The following is a 17,749-nucleotide window of genomic DNA, read 5'->3' as shown; positions in this document are numbered from 1 at the left end:
GTGATCACAAGTAGGTAGAGAGAGAGGAAGGGAAGCAGGCTCCCCGCTGAGTGGAGAGCCCGACGTGGGGCTCGATCCCAGGACCCTGAGATCATGACCTGAGCCGAAGGCAGAGGCTTTAACCCACTGAGCCACCCAGGTGCCCCTCTAGTTCCATTTTCAATGCCCACCCTCATCCTCACAGTGTCCTTAGTAAAGCAAAAAGTATGGTCCTTATTAAGTCTGACTGTCCTGGAGGTTCCTCTTCTCCTCCGCAGTATTTGTCTCTTCATTGTTTCCCGACTAAGCCAACATTTGTGGCTCCTGGCCCACTCGGGGTCATCTGGACTGTGCTTTTGACTCCACTAGCTTCAGGAACTTGATCCCTAAATTCATAATCCGACTGGCATTATCAGTTGCTTTGTTGGTACCCAGGGTACAGCTAGACCCAAAACTTCTGATCTGTCCTCTTCAAGAGCAGATTCACTTGTCTGTGAAGCAGCAGAGGCCAGCACCCAGCCTTGACCAGACACATCAGGAGCACCGATCAGTTCCAGTCTAATTCTGATCATATTCATTCCTTGTTTCTGCTGAATCACCTTCTGGGACAAACATGCCTAGTATGCCTTACCTTAAAAAACAGACATTCAAACAAATACACAAACATGACCCGTAATGACAGCTCTTATTGGTGTTTGAGTTTAATGAGTGTTACAAAATTTTGCTGGAATGCTCTGGTCCCATCTCTGTGAGCCCTTCCCATGGGGTAAACTCTTTGTTGACTCTATACATGCCAGCCCCGGACAGTGAGTTCCTCAAGGCCAGAGACCTTTAGGTCTTCATCACTGTTATAGTTGCAATGTCTGATATCGTGCCAGTAAAAGAATATATTTGCTGAATTAATAGCATGGCAGTATAATTTTAATGATATAGCTTTATGAAAATTACACTGCATTTTATTGCTTTTTAAATCTTAACTCAGGTCTGGATACAATGTAGCATGACCAGACTGCTTCTCTCTTCCAAACTTCTAAAATGACTTTACATAGTCTTCTGGAATATTCTTCTGTGATATTCCAGGATCGAAGGGTAAGAGTCCTTCAGTGTGCTTGCTGCCAGGCTCTTTGTAACTGGTTACTTCTCCAGAGAATCTTAACGTACTCTGATGCTTCCCAGCTTCTCCAGCTGAGTTACCTCTCACTTGCTGGCTGCTTAATCCTACCAGCCCTCTGGACTTTCCATCATAATATTTCAAGTACTCAACTATCTTGGAGGATACCTTTTTTTTTAAAGTACCCCAGATTTGAGAATTATTGAACTTTTATCATCCATTAAGCAGTCCTTCTTGTAATAACAAGTGATACACATTGTCCTGAATTATTTAACTGACATCATTGCTTAAGCCAAGTTTTTGTCTTACCAGATTATAAGAAATGCAATTTAGAGTGGGTGCAATATTATATGAACAATATACCTCCCAGAGGGCCACAGGATGCTATATCATTGGTAGCTGATCCAAAAAAAGAAGAAGAAGAAGAAGACAGACCTTGCAGGAGATAAAGTTTGTGTTCTTTTTCTCCTACTCACAAGAGTTCATGTTCACACATCTGTACTCTTTCTTCTGGTATCCTGGGAAGTTCCGACACACAAGCTGAACTCTGTCAAACAAGATGAAGCCAGTCCAGCCACCTAGGACTGCACTTTCCCTGCAGCTAATTAACATAACTCCAAACTGAGATGAGCCAAGTATGCAAGAGGCAACAAGGAAACCCATCAGCAGTCATATAATAGCCTTTTGATACGAACTGGTTTTTTGCATTTTATCTTCCTGTGTTGGGTCCTGGGGATACGAGATGAATGTGATAACCCTGGTTTCTAGAAGTTGAAAGCCTGTGGATTGAGACAGACAGGGTATTTGAGGAGATAGAACAAGACAGGGGCAGAGGGCACACAGGGGAGGAACCCTATACTCTCCTTCTCTTGGGGTATCGGGGAGGTAATGCCTGCCTAGACTTTGAAGGGCCAACTGGGAAGGCAGCAGGGGAGAATCATTGGGTTTTCCCAAAGGAGGAATCCCCACATAGACCCCAAAAAGCAGAGGGTTTGGGGACATTTCAGGATTAGAGCATTCAGCCGGAACAGAGATGTTAGAGATGAGGCTGGAGAAACAGTCTTGGGCCATTTTCTGCAGTGAATTCCTCATAACACAGGGGCCAGGATCTAAGCACAGCATAGATGGAGTAAAATTCCCTGATGTATACGGACTACATTCACAGACCTATAGAGAAGGCAGAGCCAGCCCTGTGAGAGTCCCCGGCATCTTCATTTCAAAGGCATGTCAGCTATGAGCTCTTGTCTGGCGACTTCTCCAGGATCAACAATCACTCCTCACTCTGCTGCGTTCTAGAATGTCAGAATTCAATTTCTTTCTTTCCTTCTTTCTTTTTTTTTTTTTTTTTAACTCCTTTCTTTAGAGAATCTCTGGATAAGCTTTCCCAGAGAGGGCAGCTTCTCAGTGAAGAAGGCCACGGCGCTGGGAAGGAAGGACGCCTCTGCTCCCAGCTCCTCACAAACTACCAAAACTTACTCAGAATGACCAAGGAGAGACTGCGGAGCTGCCAGATGGCCCTGCAGGAGCACGAGGCGTTGGAGGAAGCCCTACAGAGCATGTGGTCCTGGGTGAAGGGCATTCAGGACAGACTGGCCGCGGCAGAGAGCACCGTTGGGAGCAAAGACACCCTGGAAAAGCGGCTGCTACAGATACAGGTAAGCTGGACCCTGGCCACATGCTGACAACTTGTGAAGATCTGTTTGCTGAATTCACATATGTTCAAGTTGGGTCCCCGTTGCCCTGTGAGCCTCTAAGTGAAGATTTGAGGTATGAAGTGAAAAGATGATGTTGGCAAAAGGGATAATGGAGGGAGCCTGTTTCCCTTTGTAAAGGAACATTTTTGTTTCAATAGCTTTAAGATAATTTTTAATGTCACTTAGTAAGTATTCAGCAAACGTGGAACCAAGCACTGTGCAAGTTGTTGGAAACATCAAGGTGAAAATTACTGCTGGCTTTCTAGGTGTTCCCAGTCCAGAGGGAGAGGCTAACCTGTAAACTGGAACTTGCAGTACCCCATGTAGTCAGGGGTCGTGACTGAAGCAGACAAGGGTATCCTCCGAACATAGGGAGGCCACCAGCCCAGACTGCAGTCAGTGAAGGCAACCTTGGAAGACAGAAATTAGCCAGACAGTGATGGTAAAGCTTTAGACAAGTGTGTCTTCATTTTCAAAACAATTTATTTTTACTTTGAATCCAACATTCAGTAAGTGTACAGTTTCAAGGTTAGTGGCCCCAAGTTTCCCAAGAATTTAAATGGGAGTTAATCCTCGACTCCCAGACTCTTGATATCTAATATTTAAATAAAGTATCATATTGCAGTAGGGTGCAGAATTTGTTGTTGTATTTTCATTTTGTTGTTGTTGCTGAGTTTCCATTTTAAAGGTAGGGGCACCTGGCTGACTCAGTGGGTTAAAGCACCTGCCATCGGTTCAGGTCACGACCTCAGGGTCCTGGGATCAAACCCCATGCGGGGTTCCCTGCTCAGCAGGGAGTCTGCTTCTTTCTCTCCCTTGCTCACCTTTTCTCTAAAATAAATAAATAAAATCTTTATAAATAAATACATAAATAAATAAAAATAAAATGAGTACGGTATTCCCTACCTTGATTCTCATGGGAAACAACAGTTCCTAAAAACACGAGAAGGTTCTAGTGTTCCTACTGACCTGTAGTCACTGTTCCTTCATAGGATATTCTCCTGATGAAAGGTGAAGGAGAAGTGAAGTTGAATATGGCCATTGGCAAAGGGGAACAGGCCTTGAGAAGTAGCAACAAACAAGGTCAGAAGGTGATTCAGACCCAGCTACAGACTCTGAAAGATGTGTGGGCTGATATCATGAGCTCCTCCGTCCACGCTCAGAGGTAACAGAGCCTATTTTCAGTGTTTATTCACCTAAATAAAACCCAGTGGCTTAGTAAAATGATGAAGCAGTGCAATATCCTGCGTAGAGTTACCAAGCATCTTATTTTAGCCATCTGTATGCCCGCTTGTCTTTGCCTAGATTGTGTTTTCCGTGATGGCAAAGACAGTTTTGTTTGCTTGCTTGTTGTGTGCCTGTGTGTGGGTGGGTGTGTAATATTTTCATCTCCCATAAATTTCTCATGGCATCTTGTACACAACATGGGTTCAATAAGATACCTCCTTTCAGTTCATCAAAGCAAGTGTTTAAGAACTTTTCCCTTTTTAGGGGAACATGCAAGAAATTAATTTGTTAGCCACTATTGAGCTCAAGTATGAATCTTTTTCTCAGCTAGAAGTCATGTCACCCACAATGGGGCTGTGGAAATGTGCACAGGGTCTTTGATTGTCGTAGTGATGGGTGCATCCCTGCCATTTTGAGACGGCGGCCAGGAGAGCTTATGTCTCACAGTGCACGGGGGCGTTCTCACACAGCCAGCAATCAGCCCGCCCAGGGTTCCCTAGTGCCCCTGTGGAGAAGCCCTGCACCAGCTGCTCCTGAGCAGTCAGAGAAGAGACTGAGTGTTACACCAGGTGGTGTTGTTGCTGTTACATTTATGAGTGGGAGACTCCTACCTTCCTCTCTTTTCCAAGTATCCACAAATAATCTGGCCGGCTGGTTGGACAAATGACCTGCAGTCAGAATTATACCAAAGTACCTTCCAGAAGCCATATCCTGAAAGTTATATATTAGGTTACTGAAGAAGTGTGTGCTTAATTAAAATAAAGAAACAGCATAATAAAGAAGTGGAGAAAAGATGAAAGTTCATCACAAAACTAAACAAAGCAACACTGCAATTACCCATTCCGAAGGAAGCAGTGAAATGTAACTAAAATTTCAGAAGCTTTGTTTTGTTTTGTTTCCTTTAAATATGGAACATAACTGGTGACTCCCAATGCCAGCAGGACTTTTAATCTCAGTAATAACTCATGGTGGTCTGCAAAGAAAGAAAACTCCGATGCAGTGGTTCTAGTGGCGTGGACCACTGGAGCACAAACGAACTCTCCCAGTGCTTGGCAATGGGCCAGCTCCAGAAAAGTGAGTAACAGTGTAGGTGAATGGTTTTCAGATGTTGGAATAAAAGAAGCAGATTCAAATCCTTGATTCTTCCTCTTCAGCAAGAAATTAAATTTGACAACCACATATTGAGCAATAGCAGTGCTGCAATTAATTGAGCTAAAATGACGAATCAAAACAAAGTAGTGTTTGCTCCCTAAGCGCTCCGAGGCTAGGGTAGCGTGCATCCGAAAACACTGACTCAGACTGCTAGTTACTAAGATACCCAGCACTGTGGGGTGGTGCAGGGCCTGGGGTTGCTTCTGGAGAGGTGAGATTGATTTGTACCTTCTGGAAAATTCTTTGAGGAAAGAATAGCACTTTAAAGCACTTATGTTGAGGTTCCTATTGATGCAAAAGGAACAGTTTGAGAAGATGCTGGAGGTGTATTTATCACAGATTTAACTCCTAGATCATAGGATTCTATGCAGGGGATGCTCGGAATGGTCACGGAGTATGAGTTTAGAATAGTTTGTAAAGATAAATAATGGAAGTTTTTTTAAAAATGCCAGTCTGAAGAGCCTTTTACTTGACAATCTAGAGAGCTGTTTACTTGACTATTACTTATATGATTATGTTCCTTATATTATAAATAAATGAAGCCTTTGTTCCTTCACATGTTCAACTCCAAAGCACTAAACATTGTGATATCCTTAACTGAAAATCAATCTAAGTATTATTTATTTAGAACGATACCTTAGGGGCACCTGGGTGGCTCGGTCATTAAGCAGCTGCCTTCAGCTCAGATCATGATCCTAGGGTCCTGGGATCGAGCCCTGTGTTGGGCTCCCTGCTCATTGGGGAGCCTGCTTCTCCCTCTCCCACCCCCCACCCCAGCCGCTTGTGTTCCCTCTCTCGCTGTCTCTGTTTGTCATAAATAAAATCTTAAAAAAAAAAAAAAAAGAATACCTTAAATGCTGAATTCTAGTTAATAGTTATCAACTGATTTGAATAAGGTAAACTGGGTCCAAGAAAATTAAGAATTGATAGATATTAAATAAAATTTAATCGGTGCCCCAGGGCTGATATTTTTAACAACAAAACACATAACTCTGTTTATTTAAATCAATTGGCGTTTGAAAGACAAACCTCTAGAAGCCTATATGACCACAACATCTTACTTCAAATTCAACATAGATTTGTTTTCATTGAAAAAACTGTTTTCATGGGCTGGAGAAGTAGTGTTTCTCCCTGCACTTAAAAGCAGTGTTTTCATCACAGAAGAGCATTCAGTCAGACAGCTGACGTGGATGCAGTGCCCTCCTCCTTGGTTTCAGTCGAGATGTCAAGATAACTTGTTTTTGTGACGTGTGACGTTAATTCTAGCACTTTGGAGGCTGTGATTGGCAAGTGGAATGACTACCTAGAGTGGAAACACCAGCTGGAGCAGTGGCTGGAATCGGTGGATCAGAAAGTAGAGCAGCCCTTGCAGCTGCAGCCCGGCCTGAAGGAGAAGTTTTCCCTCCTGGACCACTTCCAGTCCGTCGTGTCTGAGGCGGAGGAGCACACTGGAGCCCTGCAGAGTCTCGCCTCGAAATCCAGGGAGCTCTACCAGAAGACAGAGGATGAGTCTTTCAAGGAAGCGGCTCAAGAGGAGCTGAAAACACAGTTTAATGATATAATCACTGTTTCCAAGGTTAGTGTTGTATATGGAAGAAAAATCTTCAAGGTTCAGGTAAGGAATATACAAAAGCTTCAGGGCGTCCGGGTGGCTCACGACGTAAGCGTCTGACTCTTGATTTTGGGCTCAGGTCATGATCTCAGGATTGTGAGATGGAGCCCCATGTTGGGTTCTGCACTGGGCATGGAGACTACTTAAGATTCTCTCTCTCCCTCTGCCCTTCCTCTCTGTGTCTAATTAAAAAAAAAAAAATATACACACACACACACACACACACACACACACACACAAACACATACATACACATACACACATACATACACTACGGGTTAAATTATAGGGGACCCGGCTGCTCTTGAATAAATAAATAAATAAATAAATAAATAAATAAATAAAATGCCGAGCAGACTACTGTACATAGTAATTACATTATACTAAATAGTAATAACATGCTGTATTATTGCCTGAATAATAAAAATAGTTATTACAATAATTTTTATTAAGTCAGTTATCCATGAGGGATGTTAGTAAACATTCATTCAGCATAAATTTTTGTTCTAACCCAGACTAAAGTAAATTTAAAGGAAAATGGTTGCTTCCTCAAAGCCTTTTAGTCTAAGCTTTTCATGTTAAGAATGCAAACGGTTCAATAATAGGAATGACATCTTCTGAAATCATTAATAGAGGCTGTTTGTCTGATTTCATATTCTCACTAATGCCTGCTAAAATAGCCTTTTCTGTGTCTACTAGGAGAAGATGAGGAAAGTGGAGGAGATTGTGAAAGATCACCTCATGTATTTAGATGCGGTCCAGGAATTCACGGATTGGCTCCACTCGGCAAAGGAAGAACTTCACCGGTGGTCGGATATGTCTGGAGACTCATCAGCCATCCAGAAGAAATTATCTAAAATCAAGGTCAGAAGATGCACAGATATTATAACTTCGTTGTTTCATTGGTTCTTAAGTATGACATACCTGTGGTGAAGATTCTGTAGAGAGGATTGTTATTTAAAATGTTTCCCATTTTCTATTTATTAATCTTTGTTACCTTGTATCTCACAAATCATAAACATAAGCAAGGGGAAAAAAAGGAATTCAAACACTTTACACTTGTGAGCAAAATGGAACATCATCTGTGTATACTTCAACATGCAAATGTGCTTATGACCATAGTCGGGGAGACTGAAATATATGCCAGCTTGGTGGGCTGATGGAGCCAGACACTGTTTCCCAGCACCGTGATATAAAAGTTTATAACATAACTTTGAGCAGTAACTTGGAAATGTTACTGTTTCCTAGCCAACAGTACAAGAACCTAAGGGAAGGCAGTGCTTTAAAAGACATTTAAAAAGGGGTGCCTGGGTGGCTCAGTGGGTTAAAGCCTCTGCCTTCGGCACAGGTCATGATCCCAGGGTCCTGGGATCAAGCCCTACATCAGGCTCTCTGCTCAGCGAGGAGCCTGCTTCCTCCTCCCTCTCTCTCTCTCTCTCTCTCTGCCTCTCTGCCTACTTGTGATCTCTGTCTGTCAAATAAATAAATAAAATCTTTAAAAAAAAAGACATTAAAATTATCACTTAGTTTAGTCCTCACAAGGACATCTTAGAAAATAGAAATTCACATATCTGAGGGAGCTGCAACAAGTATATTTCTAGTTATTTGAATAATAAATTGCAATAATCCCCCCATGAAAATAATAGGCTTTAATTTAAAAAGTAAGCAATAATGAAATCATAAACGATTTAGTAGTAGATGAAGAAATGTTGGGAATAAATAGTGTAATTATGGTCAGGACTTTAACATTCACACTGTGTGTTCTGATCCCTGGATATCAGAATATAAAAGTCTTAAAAATACTAATTGATGATAATAGTAATAACTACGTTTTGAGAATTTATTTAATTATTATTATTACTACATTATTCTAAGTGCTTATTATTATTACATTATTCTAAGTGCTTAGAAATCTTATAGTGACCATGTAGGTTTTAAAGGAGGTAATCACATAAACCACCCTTTGAAATTCTTATTTTCTGTGTGATTCTTTAAAATATTTTTTTGGTACATTTTTCTCTCACTAATATTTTATTCATCCATCCATCTATCAATTTATTCAGCCAACGTTGTGCATTCCCTCAAGGAACCTGCAGTAGAGTTGAGAACAATGATGTAAAAACTGATGTTTATAAAATAATACATTACATGTAATGACAGCCCACTATACTTTTAGAGCTTAGGATCTGGAATCAGACCCTGATTGCTGTATTCTCCCTCTACTGCTTTTCTTTTTCTTTTTATTATTCTTACTCTTTATTATGTTATGTTAGTCACATACAGTATTTCATCAGTTTTTGATGTCGTGTTCGAAGATTCATTATTTATGTATAACACCGAGTGCTCCATGCAATCCGTGCCCTCCTTAATACCCATCACTGGGCCAACCCAGCCCTCCACCACCCTCCTTTCTAAAAGCCTCAGTTTGTTTCTTGTTTCCACAGCCTCTACAGCTTTTCTAGCTGTGTTGGGTAAGTCACTTGAGGTTCTGAAGCTTTAGCCTCTTAATTGGTAAATTAATAGTCCCTGCCTCACTGAGAGGTTTCGAGAACTAAATTAGATCATACACATAAAACTTTTAGCATTATGCTTGACCCATGGGACACACTCAATAAGAAAATTCAGTAGATTTGGTAAATGAGTGATTTTAATTGGCTATGGAATTACAGTGTGGGAAAAGTCCAGAGTGATTGTCTGTCTAGCCTTTATACTCTTTTTCTTGAAATACTTTATAAAATACTTCCACAAATATGGGAAGCATAGGAGAAGGAGCTGGCAGGAAGAAATTGGAATTAGAGAAGGAAAACATGAAGTCCGCGTCAGGCTCTACTGGAGGCTGGTACATGGGTGAGGAGGAACCTTGGAGGAAGTAAACAAGCACCTCCTCTGTCTTTCAGAATCGTCCCTCCTCACCCCCAAGAGTAAACACCAAGGGCAGGCAACTTTGAAGCCAAATATATGTGTGTATAAGGGTGTGTATGTGCATATGATATTTTTAAATATTTAAGTCCAAAACAAGGAAATACGTATACAAATCATTTCAAAACACTTTAAAGTGATGACATTCTTGGAGTGTGTGGCTGGCTCAGTCAGTTAAGTGACTGACTCTTGGTTTCAGCTCAATTCATGATCTCATGGGTCATGAGATTGAGCCCCATATCGGGCTCTGTGCTCAGTGTGGATTCTGCTGGAGACGCTCTCTCTCTTTCTCCCTTTACCCCTCTAGCCCCCACCCTGTGTGCATGCACATGCTCTCTCTCTCAAATAAATAAATAAATTCTTTTAAAAAAAAAAAAGATGGCATTTTTTACAGGTTTTATTTATTTGACACAGAGACACAGAGTACAAGTAGGCAGAGTAGCAGGCAGAAGGAGAGGGAGAAGCAGGCTCCCCACAGAGCAGGAAGCCCCACGTGGGGCTCGATCCCAGGACTCTGACATCATGACCTGAGCCGAAAGCAGCTGCTTAACCCACTGAGCCACCCAGGTGCCCCATGATGGCATTCTTATTCAAAATCTGGATGACTGGAATTAGTGGTTGCAAATATTGTAACGTCCCATTTTCATGTGAACGAAAACCGAGATAATGCATTAGAAGGTATTTTGGGAAACTGTTTTTTCACTATTGATACCCTCTTAACTCCAAATTTGAAATCAGTCATAAAGGCAAATTATAAGTATTTAAATCCAATAATTAGACATAGCTCTTTTTAAAAATCTATCTGTATATTTTTTCCACCAAATAACTACTTACTATATACACTGATAAACAAGGCAGGTTTTTAGAATCCTGCTGCTGAGGAAACGATGGGTGTGTGTATATTAAATGCTAATTGTATGTAAGATTCATGTGATTGCCTCTTGGACTACAATATAACAATACTTTTAAATGATCTTTACTAAAATGGGGCTCTTACATATAATTATAAGAAGGTATATTTATTTCAAGCAAATCTAATGAAATATGAACAGTATTTGTAGATTAGTTAAAACATTATGTTTGATATAATATGCTTCATACTTAATATTATTTTTTGTACACTCGTTAATTTGTAATTTTCATCTTGAAATTTTTTTCCCTAATAACCATCTTTTCCTTCTATGTAATTGAGGACAGAAGTCGTAATTTTGTATTAATACTAACAAAACCCTAACTTGAGTGATAGATATGTAAATGTGTAAACACCAGTGAGAGAAATTTCAGTGGAAGAGTCTGTTCTCAGAAAGAAATGCCACTATTTTACCTAATTTGTAATGCATATTTGAATTTTATCTTGTCCTTTAGAGCATTGGTGTGCTTTGAGCCCAAAAGCTATATCTAAATTGTTAAATTTCTGGCACGTTTCTTAAAAGTAAAAATAATAGCAATAAATAAACGTAGTCTGAAAGTTACTTGGAACTTTCCACTAAGGAGGTCTGTGATTTATTCATTTTGATTCCTATAAAAATGTTTATTTAAGGTTCTGAAGTGTTTGTAGTTGAGGAGGGCTCATTCTTCGGTGGCGGTGGCTCGGCCTGATTCCTCAGAGCATGGAATCGACTTAGGCCACCATCTTCTGGAAGAAAATGAAATGGAGCACAGACCCAGAGCACAATTCTGCAGCAGTCCTTGGTCACTGTCTGTCAACTTAGGGAGAAACATGGATTTGCATAATTGTAGGAGAAACACACCACAGGCGGATGCTTCTATCACTATCCAAACAATTCCACATATTCAAACCATGCCCGACTCCAGGGTCCCCGTCTAGTCTGTTCCAGGACGTTGTGGGACTCCGCAGCTCATTTTGCCACAAACCTCAGCGCCGAGGAGGATCACGCTCTGCCCCTCCAACTCAGGGCTGGGCGGATGAGTTGATTCCGGTCCTTGGAGCACACTCGTCAAAACTTCCTCGCAGGACAGGGTCCCCCTCTGCACACATTTGTAAACTCGCCGCCCCCGTGACTCACAGCCTCCTTGGTTGTCATGACGATATTCCATTACAGGAGCTGATGGATTCCAGAGAGATCGGTGCAGGCCGCCTAAGCAGAGTGGAGTCACTGGCTCCGGCAGTGAAACAGAACACAAGTGCCAGTGGGTGTGAGCTCGTGGACACGGAGATGCAGGCCCTGCGCGCCGAGTGGAAGCAGTGGGAAGACAGCGTGCTCCGGACGCAGACCAGCCTGGAGAACCTGGTGAGCCAGATGGCCCTTTCGGAGCAGGAGTTCTCGGGCCAGGTGGCTCACCTGGAGCAGGCGCTGGGGCAGTTCAGTGCCCTTCTGACAACTTGGGCCCAGCAGTTAACCCTCCTGGAAGGCAAGAACACGGATCAGGAGATAGTGGAATGCTGGCAGAAAGGACAAGTAAGTTGGCTCCCTGTTGTCTGTTGGTGGCTGTGCGAGCAATTTTGTTTGGTTCTTGCTGTTGCTAAAAAATAAATGAAGACACAAAATCCTTGCTAACTAAAACCATGCACCACTCAGATCTAAAAAGAAATAAGTATGTACCTACCTAAATTTTTGAATCGGATTTGCTTCCTTTTCTCCTAAGTCAAACTACTGTAAAACAAGCTGTGGGGTGAAGGAGTTTTGATTTACTGTAGGAGACACGGAGTGTTTGTGCAGACATTTTACTTTCATTCTTATGGTGTGAGAGTCTGTAAAACTGTGTTCAGCCATTCTGCCCAATTGCTCGCCTGTGGGCAGAGGCATAAGTAGACGGAGAGTCATAGCTGGTTTTCTGCCAGTGAATTATTTCCAACAATTAAGTGCTTGAAGTTATAGCTTAAAAGTAGCATTTGGTAATCTCCTAAAGCACAACCATTAGTTTTCACCCTGATTAGCTCTCCTAGGGCTGGTTTTGACAGCCGTGCTCGAATTAACCCGTCAACAGAACTCCTGTGTCATGCTCACGGGTTTTCTTCCAGACTTTTTTTTTTTTTTAAACTAATGGCAGCTCTTTCAGAATATGACTGTAACAAAGCATAGAGGGGATCGTGAAGAAAGAGCAGAAGCTTGAAATCCTTCCTCTTGCTGTTAAATGGTATCTTCAGAACACTGTTATTTGCAGCTTTATAACAGTTGGAACCGTGGATGTCCTTAAAAGGAAGTTTCAGTGAAGTAAACTTCTCTGTTTCTATTTATGTTATAATCATTTCAAAATCGTTTCAGCCAGTGAGAAACTCATGGAGTATTTCCAGCATTGTCTTGTTCTAAATCAAGGATTTCAAACAAATACGGCACACCATGAAATGAAACTTTATTATTATCTCTTTGAGCTACCTTATTTATAATGCTTCTAGCTTATTTTTTTTTTTCCTGGTGCCTGTCCCATCTTATAGATTTAAGCACCAGAATAAAGTGTAGAAAGCAATTCTGTAAAAGGGAGACAAGGAAGTTGGTCATTGTTCCATGCGGTCAGTATTATTCACTCTGATAGAAAAAAAGAAATCAGTTATAATTTTTAAATTCTATTTTGTTTCTCTTCCTTTCCCTACCATTAATGTGAGGGACAGTTTTAAAAAGAAAGATTTGGTGGTATTTAAGTTACATTACTATTTTGTGCTATCATTGTTTTTTGGATAGATACTATTAGTAAAAATGGTTAGTGAGACCTATAAAACATGCACATGATAATGCAAAAGTCAATGTGGGTTTTTAGTTTTACTGACAGTTCAAAGACGATAGCGCTCTGCTCAGATCTACTTCCAGGTCTGGCTCCAGAGCTCATTCTTTTGATGACAGTAGTGCATTACCTCTCAATGCTCAGCTTTTCTCTTATTTTTGTTAATACTATAAGAAAGAAATGATAATTATGTGATGGGGTTGAGGTGTTGGCTAATGCTGGGGGGAGGTAATCATCTTGGAATATATAAATGTATCAAATTAGCACACTGTATACCTTAAACTTATTACAATGTTATATGTCAATTATATGTCAATCAAAGCTGGTAAAAAAAATTAATGTTTAAATAGAGATAACTTCCAATGGAAGTTCCGCTGTAACTTCCATTACAGTGAACACATAGGGAAAGTTTTACAAAAGAATGAATTTGTTAGGATCCTTATAGCATCATTTTGCTGTTGGGGAGGGCTTGACATTGTTGACAATCATAGTAATAGTCACAAACCTTCACGAGTGTTTACTTTCTCTTTTGCAATTAAGTGATGATACCCAAGAAATATTTCAAAATGTTAAAATGGATCATCTATAAACTATATAAAGTCATGATGCAAAAAATCATGTTTGCGGTGTTTGCAAAAGTCCTCTCTTAATATCTATTGGGTTATTAGTGTTTGAAATTTAGCCAGTTTCTTAACCTTTATAACCTCTAAGGGGAAAAATGAGTTCTAGGACTTAACTGAAACAGAAATATATAACCTGATGTTTATATAATGAGACTACTAAAATGCTTTAATTTGTGATAAAGTTATGGAAGTTTATTTAGTGTAAAATTTTGGTCCAAAGCTTTTTTCTTTTGGTATCATCTACCTTATAAATGACTACCTTGACTCTGATTTTTTTATTAGTTCGCTTGCTTGCTTTTTTACTTTTTTGGTATGTGGTTAAGTTTCTACAGTTCTAAGTTCTTTCTTAAATAAAAGATACAATGTAGTATAAAATAATAGCTAGAAAGAAATTTTATAGTTATTATGAATTTTGTGAATAAAAATATCTTAGATTCCCCTAGCCCTGACACTAGGATAAATAATTTTAAAACCAAGAGAGCACCACCCCTCTCTCAGAATCTCAGTCTCGATGGAAAGGCACAGTGAGTTCACAGCCCATGGGGATGCTCGATTGTGATGAGCTGACGAGGTGTGTGTGTCCTCAAGCAAGGAGCCCTCATGAAGAAGTGGGAAAGAAGGCAGAGTCCTTAGAGAAGTTGCTAGTTGAGCTGAGTCTCGAAGTCTGTTACAAACTGACCAGGCGGGTGAGGTGGAGGGACAGTCCCAGGATCCAAAATTAGCAAGGAACAAGAAAACACAGAAGAGAAAACTGGAGAATAGGTTTCAAATTGAGAGGACATCGTGCCATTCCAGAAAGAAATGACAGATGTCCAAATGGGAGACTGAGGCGAGTGCAGAGGGAAAGTCGCTGAAAGAGAGCTAACACAGAACAGACTGAACCTTGTTGTCTCTTGTTTCTTGGCAAGGCCAACGTGGAGCTTGGTTTTCTGATGTAGATCAGTGGGAGGACGGTGGAGCCATTTACTGGGATGAGGAATGCAACACAGACCTGGCTTGTTGAGAGGTGTGGTTTTCCTACAAATCTAGGCCATGTCTAGATAAAAATCTGAGAACATGAATAGTAACATCAACACCCATCTGAGTAGTCACTCATCTTCTTGGCTCACCTCAATTAATTTTTTTTCCCCTGTGGCGATACCATTATTTATACAGTTCCACTTAAACATTTGGGTGCTGTTGACCTGCTGTTTTCACTAGGCAGGCATTTATCTGTGTGCCGGGAATTGTGCGAGCACTTGACATTTGTGATCTCATTTTCTCCTTGTGTCAGTCCCGTAAGAGCACCGCGTCCAACTCAGGGGATCACGGCCTTGGTTTTAGAGATGTACTTGTCAAGTCTCAAGACTTTATGTTGGGTTAGATAGTCTCGGTATTGTGATTATTCATGTGTCTCTCTTATCTATTAAACTGTGAGCTCTTCTAGTTCAGCGTTCTTATCTTCATTCATGTTGGGGAGTCCTGAAATTCAGAAAAATGCTTGGCTCATGGCAGACATTTAGCAAATATTTGATGCCTGTGTGAATAAAACTATGAAATGGATGGATTACTAGTTAAATCTGACCTGTGAGCTAGAAGCCATTTTTAGTGTGTAATACTGTAATATAATGTAATACTATATAATAATCAATGGCTATATATATTTTTTTTAATCCAAAATGAGTATCGCTTTGCTTGGAAATGATTTCTCTCTGCCTTTAAACAATATCCCTATCTTCAAATGGCCTAGTCAAACTGGTATTAAGCAATTTAAGTTATTTTCTCTCTCCTTTTTCTTGTCCCACTTTGACTTATTTGACCACATGAGCATTTGATTACTTGGTGACATTTGATGCCAGAGTACCTGTCCGTGCCTAGAAAAAGATACAAATAAGCCAGGAGGTCCCCTGAAAATGGGATGCATTTATTTACTGAATCTATTATGTTGGTTCTTCCCTCACTAATAATTTATAATATGATTTAGGCACGTGTACTGTGAGGCTATGGGAACTACCCAATTTAGGTGTTTATTCCTCTGTCTTGTTATTTCCTAATAGGAGATACTGGATGCCCTACAAAAGTCAGAGCCTAAAACAGAAGATCTTAAATCTCAGCTGAATGAACTTTGTCGATTTTCCAGAGATCTGAGTACATACAGTGGAAGAGTTTCTGGCTTGATTAAAGAATATAACTGGTGAGCATGAACCTTATTGATCTGCAAAAGATTTTTATATAAATAAGCAGCCAGAAGTGTGTTTATTTTAAGGCAAGATAAATTAATCATTAACTACGTTGCTAAATATGACTGTATACTCTAAGAACTGTTGATTCTATCAAACTTTATTTTAATATATTTTATCATTTTTTTCCCGTCCCTTAAACATTTCAAATCCTGGTGTTAGTCTTTGTTTGCAAGCATCCAAGGGCTGTCAGAATAGAGAACAGATTTTACAGCAGCGATTTCGAAGAGCCTTCAAGGATTTCCAGCAGTGGTTGGTGAATGCAAAAATCACTACCGCCAAATGTTTTGATATACCTCAAAGTATTAGGGAAGTGTCAGCAAGTCTTCAGAAAATACAGGTGAGAGTACCAACAATTAATTCTAATAACAGAGCTTAGGTGCATTAAAAAGGTTCCTCTAGATCTTTCTATAAGCATATTAAATTCGTGCTTAAGAAACTCAAATTTCAAATAAATCCCTGCTTGAAACAATTAATTTTGCATGTGAAGAAAAAGTAGTCCATTTGCCCCAAAGCATGCTATTTTTATATATTAATAGGGATGTAGGAACTAATAAAAGTCCTTATATATGACAAGCACTGTTCCCGAGCACCCTAAGCAGATTTTCTCATTTAATTTTCACAATAACCATATCAGGTCCATAAGATTATTATCCCCAATATCTTAGTCATTTAATATATGTAATAACAATGGCTTCTTTCTTCTCTTTGTATCAAGAAATAAGTAGACAATCAATGTATTTGAAAGCATAGAACATTTTATTATGTCTAATCTTAACCTTTTTCTTTGTAGGAATTTTTGTCAGAAAGTGAAAACGGACAGCACAAGCTAAACACGATGCTGTCGAAAGGAGAACTTTTGAGCACTGTGTTGCCCAAAGAGAAAGCTGAGGGCATCCAGTCCAAAATTGCAACTGCAAAAGAAGATTGGAAAAATTTTCATTCAAATCTCCACCAGAAGGAATCTGCCTTAGAGGTATAATATAGCCAGGCACCTGGATAAGTTCTCTGTGGTTTGTTGTTGTAGTCATTGTTGTCAGTTAAAACCACACTTCATGTCCAAATATGGTTGCCAATGATTTTGGTCATTCCTCTATGAATATTAGTGGATAACCGGACAACTGTAAGAACCAGCTCGATTTTTGAAGTAGGAACCTCACTGAGGAATTTGAGAGCCTCTTGCCTGGTAGGGGCTGTCATCCTAGGCTTACAGTATCCCACCAGAAATAATTGGTTTTTGCTCTTAAACAATATCACTTAGTCATTCATTTGAAATCCCTCAAGTCTGGAAGTCATTCTAGGAGAATGAACAGAAATATCCATGTAAGACTACAAAATGCTATGGATGATAAAATATATGGCACCTAATGATATCAAACAGTAGGCTCTTAGAAGTGAAGTATGCAAAGAGCCAATGATTATGCAAATTTCTTTTATCCGGAGACAACATAAGTTAAATTTATTATAATCATAATTACCGCCACGATGGAACTGTTTATTTTTTCTTGTGAGATCACCTGTTTTGTGTATCA

The 17,749-nt window shown here is 40.1% G+C and overlaps 1 protein-coding gene across 2 annotated transcripts in view; it reads left to right on the top strand.

Annotated features, from left to right (window-relative positions):
• SYNE1 (spectrin repeat containing nuclear envelope protein 1) overlaps window positions 1–17,749 on the top strand; it is a 451,046-nt gene that overhangs the window by 210,240 nt on the left and 223,057 nt on the right. For both annotated transcript variants that reach the window (XM_032836376.1, XM_032836375.1), the window contains exons 51-58: window positions 2,454–2,745; window positions 3,777–3,949; window positions 6,430–6,739; window positions 7,475–7,639; window positions 11,758–12,114; window positions 16,035–16,171; window positions 16,380–16,557; window positions 17,011–17,193. In XM_032836376.1, coding sequence (XP_032692267.1) covers window positions 2,454–2,745; window positions 3,777–3,949; window positions 6,430–6,739; window positions 7,475–7,639; window positions 11,758–12,114; window positions 16,035–16,171; window positions 16,380–16,557; window positions 17,011–17,193 — 1,795 coding nt within the window. The remainder of the gene's footprint in view (window positions 1–2,453; window positions 2,746–3,776; window positions 3,950–6,429; window positions 6,740–7,474; window positions 7,640–11,757; window positions 12,115–16,034; window positions 16,172–16,379; window positions 16,558–17,010; window positions 17,194–17,749) is intronic.

Source organism: Lontra canadensis, unplaced genomic scaffold, assembly GCF_010015895.1.
Source record: "Lontra canadensis isolate GAN:19392208 unplaced genomic scaffold, GSC_riverotter_1.0 scaffold92, whole genome shotgun sequence".
Classification (NCBI taxonomy): domain Eukaryota; kingdom Metazoa; phylum Chordata; class Mammalia; order Carnivora; family Mustelidae; genus Lontra; species Lontra canadensis.
This window is presented reverse-complemented; position numbering and strand designations above follow the sequence as displayed.